A 27,706-nucleotide genomic window follows, 5' to 3' on the forward strand; every position below is an offset into this window, starting at 1 on the left:
GGGAGTGCAGTGGAGGATGGCCCAGGTCCTTGGGCCCTGCACCCCATGGGAGACCAGTAGAAGCACCTGGCTCCTGGCTTAGGATCAGCACGGTACACCGGCCACAGTGGCCTTTGTGGGGTGAACCAACAGAAAAGGAAGACCTTTCTCTCTCTCACTGTCCGTTCTGCCTGTCAAAAAAAAAAAAAAAAAAAGGACAACACGAGACAGAGGCCACAGGGTGACAAACCTGCACCCAAAAAATCCACCTGCAGGGGGACACCTGATGGCAAGCAAGTCTGACAAACTATGGGCTTTCAGTAACAGGAATTTCATTCACAGGATGAGAAACACCCCGTTCTGAACCCTGTGTGAGCCAGGTGCTGCCTGATGCCCTCCCTGAGAACCACCTGTGTGACCACCCCAGGGCCCAGCAGGGTCAAGGGTGGCTCTGGCCCGCCCCACGCCACGGCAGCCATGGCTCCGCAGGGGTCAGCAGGCCGTGCACCTCTCCCCCTCTCTGCAGCGTTGCTTCACTGATGAAGAGCTGGGGCCAGGCAGTCCTGAGAAGGCCAAGGTGATGGCAGGCGGGGAGGCCAGAGCCCGGTCCCAGCCCAGAGGACAAGCTCACTCCCACAGAGGGGGCCCTCTGATGGGGTCTCCCCAGACCTCGACTTTCATGCCACCAATTCTCAAAGCAGCTCCAGGGACCAAGGAGGCGTCCCCTGAGCCACGCTGGGGCCCTGCTGACTGCCTCCCCTGTCACGTGCGCCAAGCGCCTGGCTGCACGGGGAAGGAGCTGCCTGCCCGCACTGCCCACTGGATGAGAGCTGAGGTTAGAGAACACCGCTCCAAGTGACTCACTTCTCACTTCCCTGCCAGGAACAACACCCATTTACATCATCCGCTCTCCTCCTCCTCAGGGTGACGGCCCTGTCACAGCAAGGCCAGTCTCCCACGCATGCCGGCCTTCCTCACCCTTCCCAGCTGCTCCCCTCCCCCCACTCGCTGGGGTCAGAGGTGGCCGCCCTCCTGTGTTCTCCCCACAGCTCGACCAACGGCAACTTCCGGGAGGGGCGTGAGACTGCGTCCGAGGCTGGCTCTCGGGGTGGTTTTTGCAGCTGGCCTCGGAACCAGGCACAGGGTGAGGGGGGCTCCGTGCCTATAGGGTCCCTGTCCCCACTGAGCCTGCCGAGACTCCTCACAGTTTCCATGTGGAACTGCGGACGTGCAGAGAGGAAAACGCTCTGGGTGTGTCTGCGGCCGTAGCCCTCGGCAGAGGAAAGCCCTGGACAGCACGCGGTGCCCTGCGCTTCTGTAGCTGGGGGCAGTCAGTCCCCAGCCGCAATGCACACTGTGCTTCTCCAAGGCCACGCTGGAACAAACACCCCCAAACACCTGCATTGGTGTTTAACAAATAATAAAACAGGAAGTTGAAAGACTCGCCTTCTCCCTGTTCCAGGTAAGGGTGGCGCAGTCCTCCTGTAGGGCAGGGCGTGCAGACAGGGACCCAGGGGCTGGTGGGAGCATATTCCAGGAGGAAGGAAGAGAAACTGGCAGGCCGCCGCAGGACAAATACCAGGCACCTTGTGTGCCAAAGATTAATTCACAGGCAAGTGCTTATCGTATAGTTCCCCACTTGCCACACTACATCAGGCAGAAAGGAAATATTTCCCAGCGGCTGGCAGGAAGAGGTTGGCACCAGCATGGGGAGAGAAGCAGGGTGCTCTCCAAGATGAGCCCAATCCTAGCCTGACAAGGGGGGCGCCCATTTCAGGAGACTCGGAGGAGGGCTGTGTTGCTCTCGCCTGGTTCCCATGAGCACAGGGCACGGCAGGAGGGCCAAGCTGCTCTGACAGCAGCAGGTGGGAGAGTTGGAGGGGAGGTGCGTTCAGCTGTTCCCACCAACAGAGGAGTCAGGGCTGGGACGGCAGGTGCCAGAATGAAGCCCACGTGTCAGACTGGGAAACAGGCTGCATTTGGCTTCCAGGCACTTCAGGCACAGGGTTTCAGGATCAAGGTGCCTAACCAAGGGCTTGTAATGTTATTATCTGTAGATTTCCATCAATTCTCTCCTCCAAGGTCTGGACCACGACATTCAGAGTGTCTAGGGCTAGTCGGCCCCCAGGATCTCAGCCTGAAGGCAGGGAAGGCAGTGAGTCAATGTCTCGGCAAGACTGAAGTGCAGACAACAGTGACCCCTGCTCTGCTGCTCTGGACCAGTTCATGGGCTCCACTGACCAAGGCAGGGGTTCAACATGCACAGGGGTGGAGGCCCCCAACCAACCCCTCTCTCCTGCACCTGCCCCTTCCAACTGTGCTAGCTCTGAACAGCAGAAGGTGGCCAAAATGACATCCCCTTAAAAGGACAGGCAGCTGCCACTTCCTGTGTCTGCAACACCAGCCTCAGAACCCAGGCTCCCGGCTTGAAGAAGCCCAAGCTCCACAGGGAACCATGCGCCCAGCAATGGCCTTGAAGATGTAGAAGTGGAACTGCTGCCCATCACTGCTGAGTGCCGAGTCTCCTGGGGAAACAGCTGCTGACGCATCCCAGCCCAGAGCCGCAAGTGACCTGAAGCCCTCGTGCGTCACCCTCGAGAGACGAGAGCTGGAGGCCCCGTCTCTGTGCTCCCTGGGAAACAGTTCCAAAGCCTGCAGGAGGTGCTGTGTGGCCAAGGCTGCCAGGGCAGGGGCACACAGTTCCGGAACTGTGCCGCCCAGCTGCTGCCCTCTCCTCCACGTGGTCCTGGGAAAAAACCACCTCAGGAGGCCCAGCCTGTCACAGTGCCCCTTCCTGAGCACCGCATCAGGCAAACGGGGAGGCTGGGGTGGGGCATTCCAGCAGAAGCCAAGCTGTAGGCCAGGCACTTGGGCATGAGCAGCAGCCAATGCCCACCCTTCTCACTGGTCATTCCCTCCTTTGAAGAGGCTCCAGACGAGAAGTGGAAAGTCTCCATCAGTTCAAGCCTCAGGTCCTAGCCTTTGCTGGCCTCAGATATAGCCTTGCATCCAAGGTGTCCCTCCCAAGGTCACCCCAGGCTGGAGAAATCCTCTGGGAACCCCAGGGCATCTATGGGGTGGCGGGTCAGACCAGGGGAGACACCCTCAAGGCCACCACCACACTGGACCACCCACCTGCTCGAGCACTAACAGCTCCCTCCACGGTGCAGCATTTCACATGGAGCTGGCACGGCAGTGTGCACAGCAAACCAGCAGCCACCCTGACCTGACGGGAGCGGAGTCACCACCGGCATCTGCCCCACTGCTTCCTCGCCAGAAACCCACGTTGCCTTCAGACTCCACCTCAGTCCCACTAAGCAGAGCTCCCAGAGCCAATGAGGCCCTTGACCTGCCCAGTACCCACACCCATGTCAGCGCCATCTCGGCCAGCGTTTTCTGGGAGCCCCGGAGGTGCCCAAGGATCCAGGAAGGCAGCGATGGGAGTCTCACAGGGGATGTCCTATCCTTCTTCCCTCTCTGGGCCTCCACAGGCTCGGGCCATCTCCCCTGTGTTTTCTGGTATGCACCAAGTCATGACTCGGTGGCAGGAAAGCACCAGTTTTCAGAGTGTGGCTCTTAGGGTCCAAACCTGTGCACACCTGGGTAAGCAGGACTCAGATGGCTATGGGAACATCCCATGCTCCCTGGGCTTCTCCCTGCAAAAGCCCTGGCCCCAGCAGGAACTTCCATCAGATGCTTTTTGTCACTTCAGGCTCTTTGCTAAACTACTGCTCACTAACTTGTAAAAATTCATTTTTAGCGTAGCAGGTAAAGCCGTGCAGTGCCATCTCATGTGGGCACTGGTTCAAGCAAGTCCAGGCTGCTCTACTTCTAATCCAGCTCCCTGCTAATGCACCTGGGAAAAGCAGCAGAAAGACAGCTCAAATGCTTGGACCCCTGTACCATGTGGGAGACCTGGATGAAGCTGCTGGCTCCTGGCTTCGGGCCTGGCCCAGCCCCAGTCATTGCAGCCACTTGGGGAATAAATTATTGGGTGGACTATATCTCTGTCTCCCTCCAAGCTCTGTAATTCTGCTTTTCAAATAAGTAAAATAAACCTTAAAAAACTCAGCTACACTGTGTATATTTAAAGTAAACAACAAAATACTATGGGATATACATGGAACCAAAAAGGCCAGTAGGGTGAAGTCAACTAGCACAACCACCCTCTCCCAGGGTCACCCATTCTTCCCGGTTTTGCTGGCAAGAGCAGCTGAGCCTGCTCATTCACCAGGAGTCCTGGGTCAGTGGACACATGGATTCATTACTGATGGACTGCACTGTGGACACTCCATCTGTAGACCTGATTGCCCGACGCACCTGCTGCTTCGCTGATGAATTTTTAAGTAACCATGGCCTGCGCCATACCTTGCTTCTTCGATCAGTCTGCCCCATACTGCCAGATTCATGGTTCCCAACAGCAGCCCGAGGCCCTGAGAGGCTGCGCTGCTACTGCACACACAGCGCGGCCCCCTTCCAGGTCCCTCTGCCTCTCCTGAGCACAGTTCATCTGCAAGGCCTCATCCCTGTCTGTGAACAGAACTGCTGGCCTTGCACCTCAGCCTCCGCCTGTGTCAACTGCGGCCCAGCCCCTATGCCCAGCTCCAGGCCCAGCCTCTGCCTCTCCGAACACAGCTGCACTCCAGAGTCCGTCTCAGCAGAGAGCCTCTTGCAGAAGCTGTCACTTCGTGGATGGCTCCAAAGCACCCCAGTAACTTCAGCACTCAGCTATGCCTGTGACGGACTCTGACTCCTTCACATACTCAACTTGCTCAAGTCTGCGGGCCTCAGATTCTGAAATCGCCCCAGTGAGTAAAGCTTTAAGAACAATGAGGAAGGGAAAGAACCATCAAGGGTTTCCGACTTCTCTCATGGCCACAGGGGAGAAAATATATCACCCATTATCAACAGCATTTCCTTAGCGACAGTGGACCAAGCAATACAAACTGGAGGGTGGTAAGCACAGAATCATGTGCTCACACAGCCCTTCAAACTGAACACACAGATTCATGAAAGTCCACCACACGGCCCATGCCTTCAAACCTGTCGTGTCAGGATTAAGTTCGGGAAACCACTGCCCTCGAACCCAAGGACAGCACCAGGGACATGGGGATATTCAGTCCAGCCCATGAGGTCAGAGGATGCATGGCTTCCATCCAGCGTATAGATCCCAAACACTAAGAACACAGCACTGGGGGCAGCGCCCACTCAGGCCAGACGCACCTGTGCCCAAACCAGGCAGCCCCGCACACGCCTCATGTCACACTCCCACAAAAAGCAGAAAGCAGCAGACCTGGTCATGGGAACCAATCTCAACGTGGTGCCATGTGTGTGGGGCCCAGGGGCTTGGAGGCTGAGAAGGGGACTGCTGGGGTCAGTGTAGGAGTGGAGGCTGAAATCCAACCCGACTGTACCTGCCAGGCCAGCGGCACTGGCCAGGGGTACTTGTGTCCGCAGGAAGAAACACCCTTTTCTAATTCACGTGAAGAATCAATACTTCACCAACCCAGACTCCACATTTCAACTCAGACAAGAAAACGTCAAGTCAAATACATACGTGCAAGTATCTCAATGAAACTTTTATCAAAGCACTTGTATCTGTGTGTGTGTGCGTGCACAGGTCCATGTACAAACATCCAAGTGACCCTCGTCCTGAGGGCCAGCAAAGCACAGTAAATGCAAGAAGTCACTTTCAATGCTATTTCTATTAAAAGTTACATCAGTAATACGCTACTACAATCATTGTAACTGTTTCTTGAAGTACTTCTACCAAGATTTCCAGTTCTTTTTTTCTTAAATATAATCCTTAAAAGGCAGAGAAATTCCCAGCAGATAGGAGTTGCTAAAATTAAAAATCAAACCTTCTGAACCGCACACACAATCCAGACTCCCCGAGGGTCATTCTGTGACAAGACCTCCTATAAACTTAAATGAAAACAAAGTCCATTTTATCACTCATCCAATAAATATTTATGAAGGACCTCTCATACCTCCAGATCCGGGACAATTTTCTGAGCGCATCCTCAGCATTTTATCAATTTTCAGATAAAACCATGCTTTGGAACTGAGTCTGAATGATCACAGTGGGCCTGCAGAATGAGCTTTTCTCAAAATAACAGAAACCTGCGCTCTCAGAAGGAACCGTCCTTGCACAACCCTCGGGCCCCCGTGGCTGCAGCTCCCACAGGAGGCTCTCCTGTGCCGGGCAGGATGTCACACCAGCAGCCTGGCTGCCCTCCTACCTGGATGGTGGTGTTGCCTCCCTCCAGAAGGGCGATGGCCAGGAGAATGCTCTCGTGGAAGACCCGGTCGCTGGAGGCATTCATGATCAGGTCGATCACCAGATTGGAGGCCCCCTCCTTGTCAAGGTGGCACTGAACCTCGGCCAGGCTCATGTCACCCCTGCTCACGGAGCTGGATCCGGAACCTCCTCCTAGAAACACACAACATTTGGCCGCATGAGGCACAGTCAGAGGACCTAACATTTACTGCACACTTAAATTCGCATCGACACTTGGGACACTATGCATCACCTATTGTAATCCTCTTAGCAACCCCAGGTGAGGGTTTGGATCATGAACAGAGATGAAGTCACTAGTCCAGGGACACCCGACTTACAAGCACCTGAATTCAGGCAGATCCGAGCAAGGAGCACGACACACTTGCTGTGAGTGACCTCACGCCATCCAGCAGACTCCCTGACATCCAAATGCAGCCGCTTAGGGAAGAATTATGCAGAGCTAGTTCGAGTTTGAGAGACAAGCCAAACCTAAGCATCCGTAGAACACTCCCAAGGAAACACGGTCCAAAACAGCCAGTCACAACTGTTATCCCTCCTGCTAAGCACACACATCTAACCCCAATGTCAGACTCTACCATAAGGTATCTGTTCACTCATTCATTCAACAAATAGTTCCTCAGTGCCTGGCACATGGCCAAGAGCTGGGGACAGGCGAGTGAGCCCAACAAATGAAGGCCCTGTCCTCCCAGAGCTGCAGGTGAGACAAACGCTCCCAGAAAGAACAGGCCTAGCCATTTGGTGGCCCAGATTCCAGCTGCGTTTCTAAAGCACTTATTTGAGAACCTGCCTTGCGTCACTGTTGGCAGTAACTGAAACAGTCACACACGTGCAGAAATACGCCCATCAGTCTCAGAAAGCAGAAAACTACCAGGAGTCCTTCTCTGCAGAACTCAGCTCAATGCCCCAGTTTAATGCCTGTCGCCCTTGTACCATGGCAGCAGGCAGACTGGGCTGCACATCTTCCTCGCCTCAGCTCCTTGAAATGGCACCTGGGTGGGTGCACTTCCAAGCGCCCCCTCTCTACCCCATGGTGCCGCACCCATGTGCTGGAAGATCTGACCGCAGAGAAGGGGGATCTGTTGAGCCATTTCAGAGGAGCTTCTGCCTGAGAATGTGGGGGAGTCTAGGATGCCAAAAGCAAAGCTCTAGATGCCCTGAGAGCTGCACCTACCCAGTCCCATGGGTCCACAGTAGGGTTGCACCTGGCAAGAAACCCAACCCGTGGCCTGAGAAGCTGCTCAGATACCTTTACTCCAGAGCCACACATCGGCGTGCTGTGCACGGAACCCACCCAGGACCTGAGTCGCCCCAGAGTCACCACAAGGCACAGTTCAGAGACCTCCCACCCGTGCTCTCAGCACTGAGCTACAGGCTGTCCTCAAACCCAAACTAGGCAAGGCCCGCTGCTGCTCAGGGCTTTCCCAGCTTCCTCCATAATTATGCATAAAGCTATCCCAAACAGCTCCTGGTGCTCTTAGCGCCTCTGTACAGGGGTGTTTTCTGTAAGCCCCTCTAAGAGTTTACAGGTGCTCAGAACATGGGCCTGAGAGTTAGACACACAGCTGTCAATTACAGACCAGACACTAACGAGCTGCTATTTCCTCTGTTAAACTGGGATAAAGACAGTAACTACATAATGAGTAACTTGGAGGAGAGAATGAGATCAAGCACTCAAAGGGCTTGGGAAAGCCCCTGGCACTCAGCAAGTATGTAATGAATGGCAGCTCTCACCACCCCTGCTGCCAGCATCCTCACCATTTTATGGGAAGACGTGACTCCCAATGACCACAAGAAAATATTCAGGAAAATCAAGTTCCCTGAATCACTCTCACATCACCAGCAGGGTCACTGCTTGGGAAAGGGGCAGAAGGATTGGCCAATATCTAATTGCAAGGAAAACGCGTGGGCAACAGTTAGATGGCAGACCAAAGACAGAGCAAGCTGCTCAGGGACAGCCTGGAACGCAGTCACCTGCGAGCATGTCAGCCTGCCCTGTGACACGCGGGGTTCCCACGGGATGCTCATTAGCACACCACACAGCCTACCTCCTCCCCCAGGCTTGCTGGGGGCTCCTGGTGACAGCGGGCCATTGCCAAAGCTGGTCAGGCTCTCTCTTCTTCCCGAAGGTCTGACGTTTCCATAGTAACGGTTGACCAAAATTTGCCTGAGCGCCTCACCCTTAATTCAAACAGGATAATGAAATCAGGTTCTGAACTTAATGCATAACTAAGCAAATAATACTCAAAAAAAAAAAAAAACCACAGGGGTGCTCAGTTATAATTGGCCTAGTTTCACTGAGTGAAAAAATAAATTACTAAAAGCATGTGAGAACTGTGACGTGAACTTCACTATTTTCTCAGGAAACCCGATGTTCTCTCTCTCTCAGACACATGCACACACACACACAGAGGGCAGTCTTGATATGAAATATCTGAAGTACTGTCACACGCAGTCATAAAGAAAGAACAGAAATTTAAAAGGGCAACCACCACCAACAAGAATCTCTGTAGGGTAAACTGATAACATTTGGAGGAACTGAAAATTTCACAGGTGAACTCCCACACGGCGTTATAAAAATGTCACCCTGCGTGTGTGGCCTGCTCCCAGGATCTTTGGAAGATATTAAGAGACCAGAGTAGCAGAGCACGAGCTGACATACGATCACGGGGCCAAGAGGAAGCCTTTCTTACAAAGAGCCCAGGGGCCACACGAAGAAAAAACAGTGCCATCGGAAATAAATCCACAGCACTGAGCGTGAGGAAGGAAACCACAGCGTGCCCGCCACTGCCTTAAATACTACAGCTGAGCGAGGGGAGACGCTCGAGAACACACAGCAGTGGGGCGTGCTGAGGTCGAGCCACACACTGGGACTCAAGCCCCCCAAAACTTCTCTCATAATGCAACACCTGATCAACATCAGAGCAAAGCACTCCTGGACAGGGAGTGGACTAACCCTTTCTCTTACCCAAGAAACCAAGAACCCTACTTGGACGTGGTCGCTAACACCTACCTGCAGTGGCCAGCCAGCACACAGAGGCAGGATTCAGTCACAGCTCCTAGCACTCCTGGCCACCACCCAATCTCTAAGTTCTGTGATCGCCCCTGGTCTGTTCCCCAGGACAAGCAGCAGGGTCTGGAACCCCCGGTAGGGAGGAGGGGGTGTAGCCTGAGGAGAGCTCTCAGAGGGAGAGAGGAGGACTTGATCCGGAGCTGGTCTCTAAGCAGAGACCCCAGAGTCGCCCTGATGACACCTGCAGCTGTGACAGCAGTCAGCAGAACGAACAGTGACTTCCTTCATGAGTTCTGAGGCTTCCAGACAGAGGGGGAGGGGCGCCACGGGGAGGCCACGGTGCAGGCAGCTCGCAGGGTTTCTGGAACTCCTGGAGACCTGCTACTTGCAGGGTTGCGGCCAGGCTTATCTCTGTAACTCATGCTGCTGGTCAAAACCTCTGGGGTGCCACATGATGAAAGACAAACAGGAGAGAGGCGATGGGGACATACGCAGGTGCTGACGTTTTAAATGAGCATGCAGAAATGAAAAATCTCAATTTTCCTTTCTCCAGTGCACTGACAAGTATGTGTCTTTTCTGGCAGTTGAGCAAGGGACAGTAACTTCTACCCACTCGCCAGACTCACTTCCACCTGCATGGGATGTAAACCCAAAGTTCCAGGAGCATTTCAAATAAGAGAGTTACTTCGAAGGCTTCAAGTACTATTTAAATAATTTAAACTGCTTGCTAGGCAGGGAAAAATTTCGGTACCAGATTCTTTTTCAGCTTGGAAAACAGCCTTTCGGGTAAAGCTGAAGCCTTCCTGGCTTCCTGTGTCAGGCACCAGGATAAACCCAGAAGCCCACTGCAAAGCACTTACTGGGAACCCGGGGGCCAGTTCTCTAAGAGAAACACAAGTCGGAAAGTAACATTCAAGAAAGCATAAGAAAGAAACGCGAGTGGGTAAGGAAAGACCATGTTCATGATGAACACGATCCATTAAACTTGATTTCCTTTTCTTTGTTTAATGTTTACATATTTTTAAACATTCATTTGAAAGGCAGTAAGAGAAAGACTGGTTGGTTGTGTCCACTCACTAGTTCAGTCCCCTAATGCCCAGGATGGCAACAACGGCTATTTCTCAACCCTTCAGGGTTTTAGACTAAACAGCAAAGCCATGGTCAGCCCGTACCTGAGCAGGGGCTGCACGAGGGGACGCCCCCTGGTTGTAGCCAGAAAGCCAGGGCAGACTCCCTGGGTGTGTGTCAGCATTGTGCTCTCCCTTCCAAGAGTCCCAGCCATTGCCATAGCAACTGATGCATCCAGTGTACACTTTCCCCCATGGGAGTCTCATGAAACGTGCTCATTATGCAAGAAAAAGAACACATTCCGCCCCACAAACTTTTATCTTTCTCCCTCTTAATTATAAGCTTTTTGGCATATATTCAGCTCACCATCTCTCTACAAAATTTTAATGCAGAGAAAGCCAAAATAAATAAACAAATAAAGGAGCAAGTAGGGCTTGCAGTTTTTTAAAGTTTTTTTTTTTTTTTAAGAACAAGGAATGAGAAATTTTCACAAAAAGAGGAAAGAGAAAATGGGTAAGGATTATTAAAAGTTATGCAAATCCCTGGTGTGAAAACTTAGGTTGAAGGAAAATTCTGTTTTTCTGAGCCAGAGGTCTAATTTGGGAAAGCCTTCCTGGAGGTTTCAACATCAGTCTCAACAGCCAACAGGAGACCTCCCGGCAGGCAGGCTCCCTTCTCAGCTCCACCCTGGGCTGTGCAGCCCTTTGCAATCACACCAGGGGCCTCCCCAGGGAGGACACCTCCAGGAGGCGCTCAGGCACCAGATATTTGTCCCAGGTAGGAAATCCAACAACTCACATTCCCAATGAAGATGAGAAAAAGACAAAGGGGGGGTCATTTGCATCGAGTGTGCCCCTAGACCAGGGACAGTGCTTACAGGACCATGGCAGTTCTTACAGGTAGGCAAAATGGAAAACACGAATGCCAAGTGGCCATGGTCAGGGAGAAAGAGAGCTGGGGTGGGGGGCACAGCGGCCTGCAGCCGTTCTCTGTCCCTTGTCTGAGAAATCACACGGTGCATTTCCTCATCAGAGCAAGAGACCAGAAAGCACGTGGGATGTGATGGGACTGCGCAGGGAGCGGCCAGGCTCCCCGGGCACCTGCTCCCCAAGACCGTCTTCAGGGCGCCTCTCCACTTTCCCGCCCCAGGGGCAAGGGGCCTATCGGTCTGGGTCTGGTTTCCTGAGCAGTAAAATGAGGGTCAAGGCCACGCTGCTGAGTCAGACACACGGCAAACCTTGGTGCAGTAACGGGCACAGGCGCGGCTGGCAGGAAACGTGGCATGAGCGCAGCTTCCCCACGAGGGGAGGAGCGGCGCGGGTCAGCACGCTCGTGCCCGCACACGGCCTGCTAGACCACGGTTAGCAAGGCACCATCACCACCTCAACAAGAGATGCGTCCTCCGTCCTGGGTGAGGAATTCCCCCCTGAGGAATCCATTCCAAGACGCACACAATTACTCATTTCTTTGTCAAAGGAAGAAGCCATAAACCACTTGTTAACCCGGTGCTTTTCGGCAGCTGTGAACTTTCGGAGACTTTCTTTTCCAAGCGCTCAGACAGGATTTAAATGACAGAAGCAGGGTATGGAAGTTGTGCACTTGGAACAATCTCAACCACACTTGCTGACACACACGCTCGTATGTGTAAAAAAAGAGAGACAAGGGGATATGAGGACATGAGCAGCTTTATGGCTGGGGAGAGCAATCACTAACTCTTAGATCATAGCTTCTTGCTTATGATACGTGATCTGTGATGATCACCAGTTGTTACAGGAAGCAAACTGTTGGACATCAACTGGGCGGAAGGCCTCCGCCAGAGAGGAGAGGGCAGGAACGGGAACGCCGGCGCTCAGACCAGGCAGAACCCTGGCGGAAAGGCCTTTGCCATTGGCAGCAACGCTGTGATTGGTCCTGTACCAATTACTGATGGAACGAAAGCCACAGCAGCAACAGCTGTCTCCAGGAACAGCCAGGGAGGGGTCGCAGTCCCTGGCTCCCTGCACCAGGACTCGCGGCTACGTACCCTTTTATGGTCTTCCAGTTGCCTCAGGGGTGGACTTGGTTCAAGCTCCTGCTAAGTATGCAGAGATTCCATTTTAAGGACGACACCAAGGAGACTACCATCTTCAGCCACAGTCACAAACAACACACACCGAGAGCTCAGACACAGCCAGGTGCCACGCAGAAGGAGAACAGGCCTGTTTGTGTTTCTCCCCAGGGTTCGTGTGCAATGACTTCAGACACTGCTTCCCAAATGACCCGGTCCCCCTGCCCTGGAGCACCGTGTACAATGAGCACACGCACGACTTTCTGCAAGGACTATGAACAGGAAGTTCTCCGTTACATTCTGCTACACAAAACACTCGCACAGTCCTGCAGGTTTCACACATGCATTTCTGCACAGCACATGCACAGCACATGGAGGCCCACACTTGAGCAGACACATTCACGGGCCCACAGCTCCCCTTCCCTACCCCGCCCTGCCCACCAGCAGACAAGTGCCCCATCCAGACAGGAACCATGCAGAGCTCGGCAGGAACACTAGAGGCGGATCACTAGAGAACACCCCCACGCCATCATTTGTGTTTCATTTTCAAAACTGTCAACAGACTCCTTTCACATAAAGTGTACTTCACTCTAGTGCACACCGCTGGGATTTGAGAGCAGTTTTTTGAAAGCCAATTTGGATATCTGGAAATACGCCTCCCCCAACAGCTCCTATACGATCTCACACACTTAGTAAAGTCCGGGGCCTCATCTGGCAAGTCTCGTTAGCAGGGGAGGCTAGGACAGAAGGAGTGCACTGCGGAACTACAGGCTCACTGGCGGCTTGTACCAAAACTGTTGAGACTCAGACCTTCAAAAATCACATCATCTTAGCCAAGGGTCCCGTCAGTGCCACGTGACAGTGAGAGGGTCTCAACATTCAGTTTCTCAGCGGACCATCTCACAACGCAGAGCCACAAGCTCTCTCCTGGAGAACCTAAGGTCACTCCTGCCCCAGTGCCACCCCCATCACAGCCAGCCTGGAGACCTCCCTCTGACGTCTACCACTGAGACAGACACTCTGTCACAACAGGTCAGACATTCAACCATGACAACTGAGAAACACCCATATTTGCTGGCACCACAAATATAGGTGGGCAACACACCTCTGTGGAGTTGTCGGAATCCGGAGTTGGTGGCAGCTGGGTGGGAGTAAAACGGAGCACGTTAGTCACAGCGCTTGCCTTTCATGGGCCACAGAGAAGTTCAGAGAACAACATTCAAGGACAGAACACAGAAGGGAAGATCAAAGACAGGGTGACCGGCTGCACTGTGCAGGTGATCACACACCTGCTCCTACAAAGGAAGCCACGTGTGATCGCACTGCAAGAGACTGGCCTGGGATGGGACACACACTTAAAACCACCGAAGAAGCAGAAAGCCCACCGCAATCCGAGGAGCTATTTCCTAAAACCAAAGGGTGCTGAGGAAAGAGCCACCACCATCTGTGTCCTTCTGGTCACGCAGCAAGAGACAGAGACACTACCCATGCTCAAAGAGACCAGGAGGACGGGGCAGCAGCTTCAGAACACTATACCTGGCCACTCCCGCGACACGTGCCTTCCAAGGTCCAGGTTTTCTCCTGGCGCCTCCTTTTCCCGCAGCCTGTCCTGAGCGGAGGGTAAGACTTCAGGCTCTGGTGCAGGCGCAGGGGACGAGGCTCCCCTCCAACTCCTCTCGGAGGTCTCTGCGTTCAAGGCTACCTGGAAGCTTCAGGGCCGAGACTTCCCGGCCCCTCCCTGGCCACCACAGACCTTTGCCTCCATCACTACTCTCTGCTATCTCCTAACACCTAGCCCACAGCACCCAAAAGATGGGCAAATGTACTGGGTGTGGGAGGGTGGGGTACGGCGGCTAAGGGAGGTGAGGAGAGGAAAGGGCTCAGCCCAGGTGGAGACTGTGCCACGGCTGTGTCCTCCCAAAGGACACGTGCTTGGAGCAGGGCCTGATGTCAGAGGTAAGCCAGACCCCACCCGTCCACACTGGACAGCCGGCACGCACAGGTGGCATGGCTGCTGGGTGCAAGGTGCCGTCCGGGCACTGGAGTGAAGCCAAGGTTCAGGCTGCAATCATGTGACCTTGGCCTCCGACAGCACTGCAGAGACGCAGGACACCTGTCTGGAGGCCAGGAGGAGGCTGTTGGGAGTGGGGCCAGAGCCCGTGTTGAAAGCACAGGGACACTGAAGCTGTGAAATCAGGTGGGGTCTCAGTGCAGCTCAACCCTCTCTCCTTCAGCAGTCTGATCCCAAAAATGTACAAAATCCTCTCGCTGCAGAGCCTAATGATATCCATCTTTCTTCTATTTTCCAACAGGTGAAATGAAATAGGATTGAGGCATCTCTGAAAAGCCAACACGCACAGACGCAGGGCAGCTCAGTCAGTGTCGGATGGAAGGCTCCCCTGCCGGCAATGAGCTGCACTATCTCAGTCAGCGGGAGCCCCGAGGGGGCAGAGGGACACAGTGGGACCCAGGACCACAGTGTGGCAAGAAGAGAAGAGCAGGTGCTGTTTCCAGAGTGATGTAAAGGCATAATCCACGAACGCAGTCAACTCTGCCCTTGCACCCGGCCCACTACGGAATTCAACTCGCGTGCTCGCTGCTGCTTTCTACCCTTCCTGCAGACGGGACACAGAGGAGGAGAAGCCCTGGGGGGAAGGACTGCCCACACGTGGAGCAGCCAGAGACACGGCAGAGCAGCTTCTTCCCCTGCTGCGTCAGCCGTGCTCCCAGTCACCCAGCAGAACAGAACAGAGGCGAAACGGGGGGATTTACTACAGGAGCCCACAGAGCTGCTCTGACTCCCCTGCCAGACACAACCACGGTACAGGCAGAGAAGAGAACCAGACCCTCAGTGTGTTCTCTGATTCAATTCTCCTGCACACACCCTCACTGGACAAACACTGCAGACTCTATTCCAAGGGCTCCCTCTCAGTGAACAGAGAGTTCTGACAGTTCTGACATTTTCGAGTGTACTGACACTCTGCTTCCTCCCTAAACTGCCATCATGCTTGTCTTAAAACTAGTTTACTTCATTTTTAAAGGAAAAATTAAATTCAAATTATTTTTTCCTCCCCTTGAGAGCTGCATGCGGCTATCTGATAACAGAAGATGCTGCACAGGTGCGGGAATCACCATTTGCCATCTTTCCTGCCGGGCCTTTACGGAACGGAATGGGAGCCTGAGAGCACTGGACAGGCATCACGGGGCCGTGTTCACCCTGGCTTTCTGTGCCAGGGGCTTCTGCCACCTCCTGAGATTTTCCAGGAGCTCAAGGTCACAGGAGCAGATACTGCTGGGGATTCCTTTTGGCTTCACCATTAAGCAATGTCTGGTATATTTTCTTTTCTTTTTTTTTTTTTTTTATTTTTGACAGGCAGAGTGGACAGTGAGAGAGAGACAGAGAGAAAGGTCTTCCTTTTGCCGTTGGTTCACCCTCCAATGGCCGCCGCGGCCAGCGCGCTGCGGCCGGTGCACCGCGCTGGTCCAATGGCAGGAGCCAGGTACTTATCCTGGTCTCCCATGGGGTGCAGAGCCCAAGCACCTGGGCCATCCTCCACTGCACTCCCGGGCCACAGCAGAGAGCTGGCCTGGAAGAGGGGCAACTGGGACAGAATCTGGCGCCCCAACCGGGACTAGAACCCGGTGTGCTGGCGCCGCAAGGCGGAGGATTAGCCTAGTGAGCCGCGGCGCCGGCCCTGGTATATTTTCAATAAACTTCGTTTCATAATATCTAACAGGCAAGTTCCCAAAACATTACAATCTGCTGAGACATAAAACACTTTCAGGCAGGGAAAAGGACAGACCACACCTGGTAAAGAACGGGGTGAATAACCAACAGCCTAAACCAGCATTTCACCTGCTGAGGGCACTCCTCCTGAGGAGGAGGGCATTTTACGGGCACAGGCTGCAACTCTGGCAAACGTAAGCCTTCCAATAAGCCCTGTGTGACAGCCACACACACCCATGGGGAATGCCCACAACAAGAGAGAATGTGAATAAACGAATGAGTGGGGTTTCCTGGCACAGTGTTATCATGAGTTACTGCTTTTCCTAGTGGAAAAGAGAGGTCTTCAAGGAACACATACTAATGGAGAATGAGGGCATAAGCACGTCTCCCACTCCCTCTCGTCTCCCTCCTCCATCCCGGAACTGTGCTGCCACCTGCACCTGGGATGGCTGACCCAACCTGACAGGTGATCCACCATGGCCACTCCTGAAGCTGGGACCCAGCTACTGCCCTTCAGCGCCTGCTCCGCCAGGCGGTGCGATCTCCAGTCTCCTCAGTGTTTTCAGGCCAGCTCAGCAACAACTAACACCAACAGAGTAAGGACTGCAAATGACTGGCTTTGAAACAGAAACTCAACTGCATCTCAAGGGACCGAACCCACGTGCCCTTCCCGTGAGGCCACCTCTCAGGGCAGGGCAACCCCGGCACTGCCGCAGGGACCGGGCATGTGGGTGTGAGGCCCCGACACACTCACTTCAGACACATCATGTTCCCACCTCTGACCAGGGGACGCATTCCTGCTATCAAGGAAGAGAAGACTTCGCCATTCTTAAAGCAGCAGCAGCAGCCTACAGACTTCCCATGGCTACTGTTTCTGGTGTTGCACAGCGGTGCCCTCCCACACCGTCCACCCAGAGCCCTGCCTGCCAATACCCCTTGCTTGCTTCTGGCATTCCACAGAGATCCCACGTGTTCTTCTGGGCTTCTAGAATATTCCTTCGAAAACGGACGTCTCTTTCCACAGCTGCCCTGGCAGAACAGGAACCCAAGTGCAGACCCGGACCTCGCTACAGATCGAGAGAGCAGCACGTTACAGACGACGAGTGACCTCCAACCCCTGTGAGTTGGTCTTCAGTCCCTCTCTACCAGCTCATAAACTGTAAGGTGGGAAAGAGACCAGGAATGGGCTGCACGTAAGCTTGCCAGGCCTGTCCCTCTCAAGCCTTTGCAACTCCTTCGTAGCAGAGCACGAAGCCTGAAAGGAAATCGAGTCCGGCCTAAGTCTCCAGCAGGAACAGAACAAGTTTGGGCCTTTGCAGCTGCTAGCATGGTTCTCTGTACTGACCGAAACTGTGGTTAGGGAACACCAAGCAGCAGAAGCCGCCTACTTCCAACACAGTCGCCCCACTTGTGTTTTACAGAATGAGTTCATCAGAACTCAACACTGAGGTTCATTTTTAAAAACGTACTCTGACTCGACACAATCACACAAATTTAGTCAGGATGGAATAACCTCAGCATTCCAACACCCAGAGCCCTGCACAGTCTGCCCCGAGCCCGCCCTGCGGTCCCCGGCGTCTGACAGCAAACAGCACCACCACGTTTACTGGCGATTCCACTGAAGGTCACACAGCAGCAGCGAGCCTGAATTCCAGGAAAGAGCGCTCTTATGTAACTGCCGCCCGGACGCTGGCAGGTGCCCAAGCCAGCCGTGCACTGCCCTGAGAAAAGTAGGACACCTCCACCCCGCCTTAGACGTCCTGAGAACGCCCCCTGGAGGTGAACCTGGTGAATTTTCACAGCGCTCTCTGTGCTCTGAAGTTTACAGAGTTCCCTGTCAGCGGCATCTTTTGCTGGTGGAAGCTGTCTCTGGAGGGGGAAGCTACCGGCAGGCACCCGGGAACTTGGGTCTGGAAGGGCAGGCAGAGCCGCTGGCCTTTACCGCAGGCTCCGGAAGCTCCAGGGCACCTGGCAATCATGACTCAAAAGAGATCACACCTCTCACACACAGAAAAGGACATATCCCCTGAGCTCCGGCAAACACCTTTGCAACTTCCCACGACACACATGCATGCACACGAGGTAGGGCTCCGCTCTGTTCTCCACTTGAAACTTGCACACAGCACTATAAAGCCTGAAGTGTGAACCCATGAGCACCTGCTGGCTGCACCGGCCTGTGGCTCACTCACTGCCTTGGCCAGAACCCTACCTCCCTGCTTGTCCCTGTGGAATAATCTGTGTGACCATCTCCCGCCCAAATCTGTAAGCTCCAGAACAGGTACTGTGCTTCTCTAGGACAGCACTGACTCCAAACTCCATGTACTGTGCTTCAATCTAAGAGGTCGTATGTTTCACCCTGATTTGTGTCTGTTTAAAACCCCCTGGGAGGGGGTGGATGAGGCAATTTTCTGGGGTGATTGAAACATTCTCTACCTTGACTGGGGTGGTGGCTATCCAGGAGTACACACATGTCTGACTTCTCCGACCCCAGCCCCCAACAGAAACATCCAACTGGGGGGAAAGATGGAGACATGCTGCCTATTTGTTAAAAAAAAAATCCCCTTTCCCTGCTCTGGGTCCAGACAAAAACATGTCCCACAGGGCAGCCAGGAAGGTCCCCAGCAGACATGCTTTTTACAGGGTCACTGCTGCTCACTGCTGCTCAATGCTGCTCACTTTCCTAAAGCCCTGACAGACAGCAGCTGGGTGCATTTCTCCAAGGCCCTCCCCACTTCAGGGGCCACACAGGCCCTGCACAGCAGTTCTCAGGGCTTTTCCTTCTGGGTTCAGAACCTGCAGTCTAGGTGTGAGGCTGCCCTACCCTGGGCCAGCAAGGGCTCTGGCAAGGCATGTGCAGAGGCCCGGCTGACAGCGCAGGTTTCCACACACACCCTCATCACAGGCTTGGCAGGAGAAGCCCTGGGAGCTGTGGCAGTTTCCAGAACACAGGCCAAGAAGGCAGCTCCGCTTGGAGGAGGGCCAGAGCGAGGAGCCGGGGGGCTGGGAGCAGGGTGCTGGTGTCCCAGGGCTCTGTCGGTTGCCAGGGGTAACAGGGCAGAGGGGACCCACAGTTGCTTCCTCAGGGAATTTTCAAAGGGTTGAAGTGCCTGCCAGAACATTCTTCTTTTATAAACAGACAGTATTCTGTTTCCTAGAGTATAATTATAAACGCACCTGCTCCAACTGCGGAATCTTTCCATAAGCAAGCCATCCACTCCCAGCCAGGAGAGCCGAGTTCTATCTCGAGCAGGCAAACACATCAACTGATTACTATGGTGCAAAACAGTGTATTAATAACCACAGACTCTGTAGAGGGAAGGGCATCCTCTCCTGACTTAAGCACACACAGACTCAGCCCCAGCAGATCAGAAGGAAACTTCAAACCAGGGAGGCATCTTCGGCTCCAGGCGGGAGCAGGTGCATCCGGGAGGGGAATACGAAAATTCAGCAGAGGGCATTCTGACAGCATAAAGAAGCCGGAAAAGGGAAAACTGAGGAGGAAATGGTAAAAATTACAGGAGAGTAATTAATGAAGCTGCTGGACCCCCTTTGTTTCGCTGACCTTCTGCTGCCCCCAGAAAGCATGGCCCCCACAGCTGTTCACATTGGATAAAAAGAAGGGGAACAATTGGAGGTAGATGACAAGAGGCAAGCCGGGGTCGCTGGGCTGGGTCAGCCGTGTGAGCCAAGAGCACCCATTTAACCTCTCTCAGCACTGTGGGGCAAACTCTCAAGCACCTGTGTGGTGTGCGGTCCCACAAGCGCTTCCAGCCTCCCTTGGGTCTGAACCGTTCCTTACTGGCTCTGCCTTCATGACCCACTGGCTTGAGTAGATTCCAGAACAGACAGCACGTTCCGTCTACTAGCTCTCTGTCTCATCCAAAATAAGCTATCAATTGATTAGACATTGAAAGCAGGTCATAAAAATGATTTTTAAAAGTCAAGTAAGATTTCATTCCAGAGTGCTCCACCTGCCAACCAACAAAACCTTCTCAGTGACACACACGGGGTGCCCATGACCTGGGATGCACTGTTGCCTAAAACCACAGCAAGGTACGGCAGGAAAAAATGCCCCAAACAGAATACTGATGAGGATCCCAAAATCCAAACAAAATTACCTCCTCCCACTTGCCAGGGTAGCTACAGGCCAAGTGAGGCAGATATGACACCACCCTCAGAAGCCAGGGGCTGACAGCCCAATTTCTGAATCTGTAGGTAGCCTTTCTAGGAGATAGGCCATGGACACAATGCATTCCCAATCCCATGCTGCTCCCACACTTGGGAATTCACAATGCCTCTCAAAAAATTTTACACGATCCTCACACTTAACACTTGTCAATACCAAAGGATTCTGTAGGGTTTTCTCACTACTTTCCAACTCTACTGGTACATTCAAACTTTTTATATCAGAAGACTTCCATTCAGATAGGAAAGCTCTTTATTTTAACATAAGAAAAAAAAATCAAATTTCAGAGCAGAGTTACTGGCCAGCATTAACCACACATTCAGCTAGGGTTCTATTTCCTGAATGACCGGTTTAGGATCTCCAAGGACGGGTGGCACACAAGCTCAGGGATGAGGCAAGCATGGATACAACAGACCCCACGGAGCCAGAGACCAGACGCTGCAGAGACAGGAGGCACAGACCACAGGGTTAACTGGGAGGGTGTCGCAGACACGCCACCAGGGGACATGAAGAAACAAAACACAAAATTAGGACCTCGGCATTGTCCACTTCATCAATGGAAATTTGCTAGAAAAGAGAAGAGGGGGGAGAAAAAGAAAGAAGTGTTAGGAGAGCAAAGAGCAGCCAGCGCAGAGCTTGCTGTGCCTCTCGCCGCACAGTGGCGGGAGAAGGCGCCCACCCTGCGGGCTCCAGCCATCTCTGCACCACCGCAGCTCCCAGGGACGCCTGCTCTGGGCCACAGGAATAAGATGCAGCCTCACTTGATTCTCACGTCACTCATGCGCACCAGCCCTGTGCTCTCTGTGACCAGGCCAGGGACGAGTGTTTATCAGAGCAGGGTGGGGACAGAGGAGACTAAGAGGCTGGAGTGGCATTAGGCCATCTTAGGAGACAATTACTTCTTCAGACTCGCTCTACAGTTCAGTGGGGTCAGGAGCGTGCACTGCACTGGGGCTCATTTACCTGCGGCAGGAAATGAGACCCACACAGCCCAGCCCTGCGCTGTGAGGACTGAAAAACTCTGCTTCCCCGGAACGGAGCCCTCGGAGCAGCCATCCTGCAGCACCCCGACCCAGGCAAAGGCCACAAGGACGCTTGCCAAGGACGCCAGGCGTTCCGCATCTGACTCCTGCCACCCGCTGTTAATACTTAGCACATCTGACCAATTTAAGCCACCGTCAGAAACGGGGCAAAGCAGCTGTGGCTGTTACCAGGGGGGCTGTCAGCGTGCAGACATGAATTGCCAGGAAGTGCCGAGGTGAGGGACTCTCCAGGACTGAACCAGCTACACCTATCCAGAAGGAAAAGGGGATTTTAAACAGACGCTGAGATATCCTTTTACATTCATTCTAGGCCTCTGAGCTTCTCTAAAAAGATCCCTGACCAGGAGCGCAAGCCAACAGCAGCTCATTCGAAAACCTGTCGTAAACCCCAGAGAGGCTGACACTGAACACAGCCAGGCTCCTGTTTCAGGGAGGGTGGAGGGGCTTGAAGGGTGCACTACAGACAGATTCAGATTAAACTTTAGAGACGTTTTGCAAAAGAAGGTTAATTTTTAAAAAAGCACAGACATGGCTTAACCTGCAGATTAAAATCAGAGCATAGCAGGCAACAGAGGGTTGTTTTCAAAGCCCTGGTGAAACTACACAGGGATTCACTCTGACACACAGAGAGACACCATCAAGTATCGTACGGAACCTTAGCGCACCAGTACTTTAGTGAGAGTTTTATGTCTTTTTTTTTTTTTTCTCCAAAAAGGTGGAATGAGAGAGAGAGAGACAGAGACAGACAGAGATTTTCCATCCAATGGTTTACTGCCCAAGTGGCTCCAACAGCCAGCTGAAGCCAGGAGCCAGGAGCCTGATCTGGGTCTCCCACAGGGGTGGCCGAGAACTCAGGCCCTGAGCCGCCCCCCGGGAGTATCAGCAGGGAGCTGAACCTGAGGCAGAGGAGCAGGACTTGATCCAGGCTCTCTGATATGGAATGTAGGTGTCCCAAGAGGTGGCCTAACCTGCTGTGCTACAGTATCCGCCCCTGGTGACAACTGTAAATACTTCTTTTTCTGTTTACCACTGAGAAGAACGCACACGTCTGGCTCTGTGCTCCGGAGCTGTGACAGTTGAAGATTCGTGTTTTCTGATTCCTGAGTGATCAGTCAGAATCTGCTGACAGTCTTCTTCAGCCAGCCCTACTCCTCACGGCCCCTCTGGGAGTTCTTGGGGTGGGGATCAAGACAAGGGGACATCAGCTGGGGACTCACTCCTGTAACGCCTTGCGTGACAGCTGACCTAAACGGAGGCTCCTGGATGGCCATGGCACCATCACAACCACTGACCACTTGGCGTAGCCAGAGACTACAGCCTGTGAGCAGGGAGCCGAGGCCTGGCGTTCCAGCACCACTGCTGTCATGCTCCAGTGTCGTGGCGCCTGTCAGTGACATTAACGAGCCTCTGCATGTGGCGGGACCCACGATGCTCCAGTGACATCGTCCCACTTGCTCACGATGTGGTGCTCAGGAGCCGGGACTCTGGTCAGCAGACCGGTGTGTTCCCTGGCTTCCTGGTTAGCAGATGACCCTAGGCAAGCTTCTGAGCTTCTCCAGGCCTGTCTTCTCCCTCAGGTGAACACCAGCAGTGCTGACTACTCCCAGGCTGGTCCGAGACAGGAAGGAACATGCTGATTACAGTGGCTGGCAGTGAAGAGGAGGCCAATCCACTGTTTTGCCTCTTTGGTAACAGGGGCGATGGCTCTCACTGGCCTTTGAAAGCTCCCAGGCAGGTGGCACAAGCAAGCACACCAGCACAGCAATTAGGCATTTCAGCCTCATGTTCATCTGTGACCTTGACTACGTCTCTAAGCTGAATGAAAAAGACAAGCGATGGCACCCAAGTCTTCTGTTGATGGATTACAGTTGAGGAAGAAGACAAGAAAACATGGCCCACACACAGGGACCTGGCCTGGGGTGGGGGCTAGGAGGCAGGACACTTGGACACCGGTCTTGACCATGCCAGGAACCTCCCATGTGACCTCGGGCAGTCGCTCCAGCTCCCGGCCTCCTGGTCCGCAGAGAAGGGGCAGGATGAAATGATGTGAGGGCGCCCCCATACCCCGTTCTCCGGCTGTGAAGATCAGGAGGAGGGAAGGGGAGCAGGGCAACTCTGGACACCCGCTTGGAGGTGTCAGTCACGGGATGAGCTCCTCATAAGGGCCATGAAGAGGAAAACTGGACGGGACGAGGCCAACAGCTCCCTCCAGATGCCCTGGGACCCGCAGTACCTGGGCCCATCTTCCCCCCATAGCCAAGCAGGCCGTTGGAGAAAGCTGAGCTCGCAGCTCTGCGTGATCTCTGGCCCTGGAGAGGTCAGCTCACGCCTGCATCACCCGTCTTCAGTCACCACCCCCCAGAGCTTCTTCCTTCCGAAGCCCCAGGGAGGCAGGTTCCATCCCAACCACCAGGCCAGGAGAAACAGACCCCCACCCCTGCCCTTGAAGTCCCAGGGAGGCCGACAGCTAAGCAGCACCTGCAGCACGCGACCATCAGGCCTGGGGCACCTGCAGGGTTTGCAGCCACAGACTCCCACGGGATCCCAGCACATCCCTTGGCTTCAGGGCACTCCCGCACTTGCCCATAGTATTCCCATGCTCACAAATGGGGAGGGAAGCTGCAGAGGGCCTGCAAGGGAGGTGCCAGCTTCTCTCCAAACCTCTCTGCCTCCGTGTGCCAGTGTCCTCCCCAGCCAAGGAGGGACGTGAGCCAGGGCACAAGCAGCTCCTCCTCAGTGCCCACCTCTCTGACCCCTTCACCCCAGGCTCCATCACCCACTCCGAGCTTTGGAGCACGCAGGGCCACAACACTGGGGCCTGTGACCCGGTCCCCCAGTGAGGTCCAGGGGAAGCTTAGGCAGGGGTCAGCATCCCTTCCCCACGGTCCCAAAGGGCCTGAGGATGTAATCTGCCAGAAATCAGGGACTCAGCAACTCCCGGTGCTTCTCTCTGATGCCAAGGAAACCAAAGGGAAACACGTGCAGGACTGCAGCTGCTAACAGCCATGGTGGGGGTGGGCCACCACACTTGGAACACCTGGCCAGAGTGGAGCAGACACTCCAAGCAAGAGGAGGTCAATCTGGCGCCCACAGATGCAAAGACTTTCACCGGGCTGGCGAGGCCCCCTGGCAACCTCGGACCCCACCGTGGGAGTGGGTTTCTCCAGCCAGTCAGTTTGAGAACAGTCCTGAAAGCTTACTTTAAGAAAAATGACCCTTTTGTGAAATCAGCGGTTGCTACTGGTTTGTGTAAGAAGTGTGTTCTCCGTCCCTGGCCTTTCCCTCTTGTCCTTCCTTCCCTCTCTGCTTGGAGCAGGCCTGCTTAGCTGCCTGCAGAGGCGTGGAGCCAGCCCCAGAGCCAGCTCACCGGGCTGTCTCGCTCCCACTGCTGGTGCTGATAAACCATCTGGCAGACATCCACCACCAATTTCTGCTGAGCAGCAGGGACCTATTTTCTGGGTAGTCAGCATTTACCTACTCTTTGTGCATGTAAAAAACTCGCAGGGACATCCCTGTGATCTGAGTCAGTGGCGGGAGGTGCCCTACGAGAAGGGATGACCGCTTTTCTGTTTTCTCTTGTCCGGGACTCTTGCTAACTTGTTATGATGTGCACAGGAGACGGTGCTCATGTTAGAAAGCAAGATGCCTGCTGGCCTCCATGCTTGCCATGACCCAAGTGGTGCACACGTGGCAAGGACGGCTGCAGACTTCTCCCTGGAGCTGGGACACGAGGAACAGGGTGTTCTAAGGCAGTGCATCATCCCATCGACTGGGACTGCACTCCTCAGACCAGCCATCATGACCTTCACACAGAAACTGCTGAGACCTAAACTCACACCTGCTGGGGCTTCTCTGCTGGGGGCTGCCAGGAGAGACAACAGGATTGCCTATGCCTCCTCTGCCCAACACAGAGGCACCAGGAACGCACACACGGAGGAGCACTGCATCCCGGGACGGCTCCGCACAACCTCAGGCACCAGCAGTGACCTGTCTGCCAGCCCGAATTCCACTCAGAACCACAGGCAGCTTCGGGGTGCCTGGGAGGGCTGCACAGCCACACACGGAGAGCAGCAGGTGTACCCGCAGGCAGCTCTGTCAAATCCAGGACTCAAGAGTACGGGACCTGAGGGACATGGGCATTCGTTTCTCATGGGGCATCAAGCACATCAAGGTCTCCTCATCACCAACGCCTCCAGCCTCAGATTGCACAGCCAGCAACCTAGAAGTGACGGCGTTGTATCTGGGACTTCAAAAAGTTCATGGAAAATGTGCACTATCTTTTAATTCCACTTTTCCATGAACTTCTGAGGAACCCTTAAGTACCTGGCTTTAAAGGCCACAGTCCCGATTTAGCCTCCCTTACTGGTGGGACAAGCAGCCTGGGAAAAAGTGAGCGCCTCAGTGGGCCGCGCCTGAGCTGGGGGACTTCTCACCCCCGCTGCTCCCTCTTCCTTCTCCCGCCCACAGAACAGCAAAGCAGGGCGGCACCTTGTCCCCGTAGCCTCTGTCCTTGGTCATCATTTCCCGGAGGGTCTGCAGGACTTTAATGCACAGCTTCTCCTCGTTCTCTTCCAGCAGCTGCTTGGTGTGCTTGATTAACCTGGGTGGGAAAACCACAAGTCCTGAGACTCAGAGAAAAACGCTCTTCAACTTGCTATCCCAGGTCAGCTATGGGACAAACAGAGCTCCATGGCCATGCACACGCCAGGGCGCACGCACAGCTGGCTGGCAACCGTGACTCAGCAGCGACACCTGCTGAGCGGAGTCGGCTGTGTACAGGGACAGGCAACAGGGTGACGCGGCCGGGTAGGCTTCTGCCCATATGGCTTAGGAGCTGAACCCGCTCAGGACTGTTGGTTTAATGCCTAAAACGTGCCAGAAGCCTGAAGAACCTCAGGAGGCTGATACACTTTTCCCTCATCTGCAGTCCTCAGAGTGGCCCAGAGATACAGGAACCAAACAGAGCCCACTCTCTGGCCGACCAACCAACCATGGGGTGAAAACTAAATGGAGATATCTGCTCACAGAACCAGCTATTCCTATCCCATCACACCCCGAGGCATAGGCCAGGCAACAGCAAAACAGGAGCAGATGGTGAGGTCATGATGACGTCACGGGAGGCCCAGATGCTGGGTGCTGTCAACACTGGAATGGAAAGGGACTGAACGGGCATGTGGTTGCAATGAGCACTCCTCACTAAAAACACACCCGTGTCAGGAAGGGGAGATGAGAACTCTGGCACACGACCTCGCAGCCAGCAAAGCTAAAACTCAGCAAGGCAGGTGTCTGCCTGGGCATCGCAGCTCCTCAGACAGGGCTGCTTACTTGCAAATGAAGCCGCCACTTTCACACTTCCTCCTGGCATCCGTGTTCTCCGGGAAGAGCAGCTCGGGTCTATGCAGGACATCCACGAGCACAGACAGCTCTGCCTGGACCAGGGGCCGGAGCCGGTCCTCCAGCGCCGAGACGATGTCCTGGAATGGAAGCAGAGCGTGAATCGGCGCAGGCGCAGACAGAGGTGGAGAATACTGGCTTCTGCCCTAAAGCGTGGTGCACAGGCGGGCCGGGTGGGAGGCACTGCAGCACTGGCTGGCACTACTCCCCAGCGATTAGACACTGCCTGGCTGTTACCTGAAGGTCTATCTCCCGACACCAAAAACGAAGCATAGACAAACCCACAACCCCCTCCTCCCCTGCTCTGAGATTTTATGCTACCCAAAGGGTCATTCCATGTGTCTGAAAATATGACTCAAAAATTTATTTAACAACACGGAAAGATATGCACAGTATGAGCATATAGATGGTCAAATGGCAGCCTGGGTTCCATGACCCTGTTTCTATAACTGGAATGTTATCTACAGGGGATAGGGCAAATCCTAGTAAAACATCACTACTGGCTTTCTCCAGATGGCGGGCCTGTTGGGAGCTCTACCTAATGGAGCTCCCTCCACAGTGCTGCTTGTCGGTATTGTCTGATTACTTCCAGTGAGCATGAGTTATCACATAACGCAAAGTCTTATCAACATGAGCACACACAAGAGAACATGCCATATCAACATGCTGAATACATGTACCCCGAGAGCATGATGGTCTTCAAACGTAAAACACACAGCTGCAGGAAAGGAAAACAGAGAAGGTGAACGGGCAGCAAAACCAGCACAGCAAACACCATTTAAAGGCAAACGATAGAGAACAGATGCGAGATCGTCTTCACGAGATGCTGCGCCCGGCTCGCTGCCTGGTGCAGACCCTGACTCGAAGCAAGCCGGAAGGAGGCAGGGACCACACGGCAGACATCCCGGGAGGGTGTGGCTAACCTAACACACGCGTGGGAAGAGCCACTCA

General features: G+C 54.1%; 1 protein-coding gene and 1 long non-coding RNA gene across 12 annotated transcripts in view; one reads left to right on the forward strand and one right to left on the reverse strand.

Moving 5' to 3' along the window:
• Positions 1 to 27,706, reverse strand: part of ITPR1 (inositol 1,4,5-trisphosphate receptor type 1) — a 299,108-nt gene that overhangs the window by 75,894 nt on the left and 195,508 nt on the right. For 6 of the 11 annotated variants that reach the window (XM_070050014.1, XM_070050018.1, XM_070050012.1 and 3 more), the window contains 7 exons: positions 26,687 to 26,835; positions 25,850 to 25,961; positions 20,853 to 20,885; positions 13,511 to 13,546; positions 12,382 to 12,432; positions 8,326 to 8,458; positions 6,222 to 6,412 (listed from right to left, as the gene is read on the reverse strand). In XM_070050014.1, the coding sequence (XP_069906115.1) occupies positions 6,222 to 6,412; positions 8,326 to 8,458; positions 12,382 to 12,432; positions 13,511 to 13,546; positions 20,853 to 20,885; positions 25,850 to 25,961; positions 26,687 to 26,835 (705 nt within the window). The remainder of the gene's footprint in view (positions 1 to 6,221; positions 6,413 to 8,325; positions 8,459 to 12,381; positions 12,433 to 13,510; positions 13,547 to 20,852; positions 20,886 to 25,849; positions 25,962 to 26,686; positions 26,836 to 27,706) is intronic. The other 5 variants (XM_070050021.1, XM_070050013.1, XM_070050022.1 and 2 more) reach the window with 3 other exon arrangements.
• On the forward strand, positions 820 to 4,050 carry LOC138843992 (uncharacterized). The gene is made up of 2 exons (XR_011379286.1): positions 820 to 1,441; positions 2,062 to 4,050. It is a non-coding gene; the product is annotated as an uncharacterized lncRNA (long non-coding RNA).

Source organism: Oryctolagus cuniculus, chromosome 10 (assembly GCF_964237555.1).
Source record: "Oryctolagus cuniculus chromosome 10, mOryCun1.1, whole genome shotgun sequence".
NCBI classification, from domain to species: domain Eukaryota; kingdom Metazoa; phylum Chordata; class Mammalia; order Lagomorpha; family Leporidae; genus Oryctolagus; species Oryctolagus cuniculus.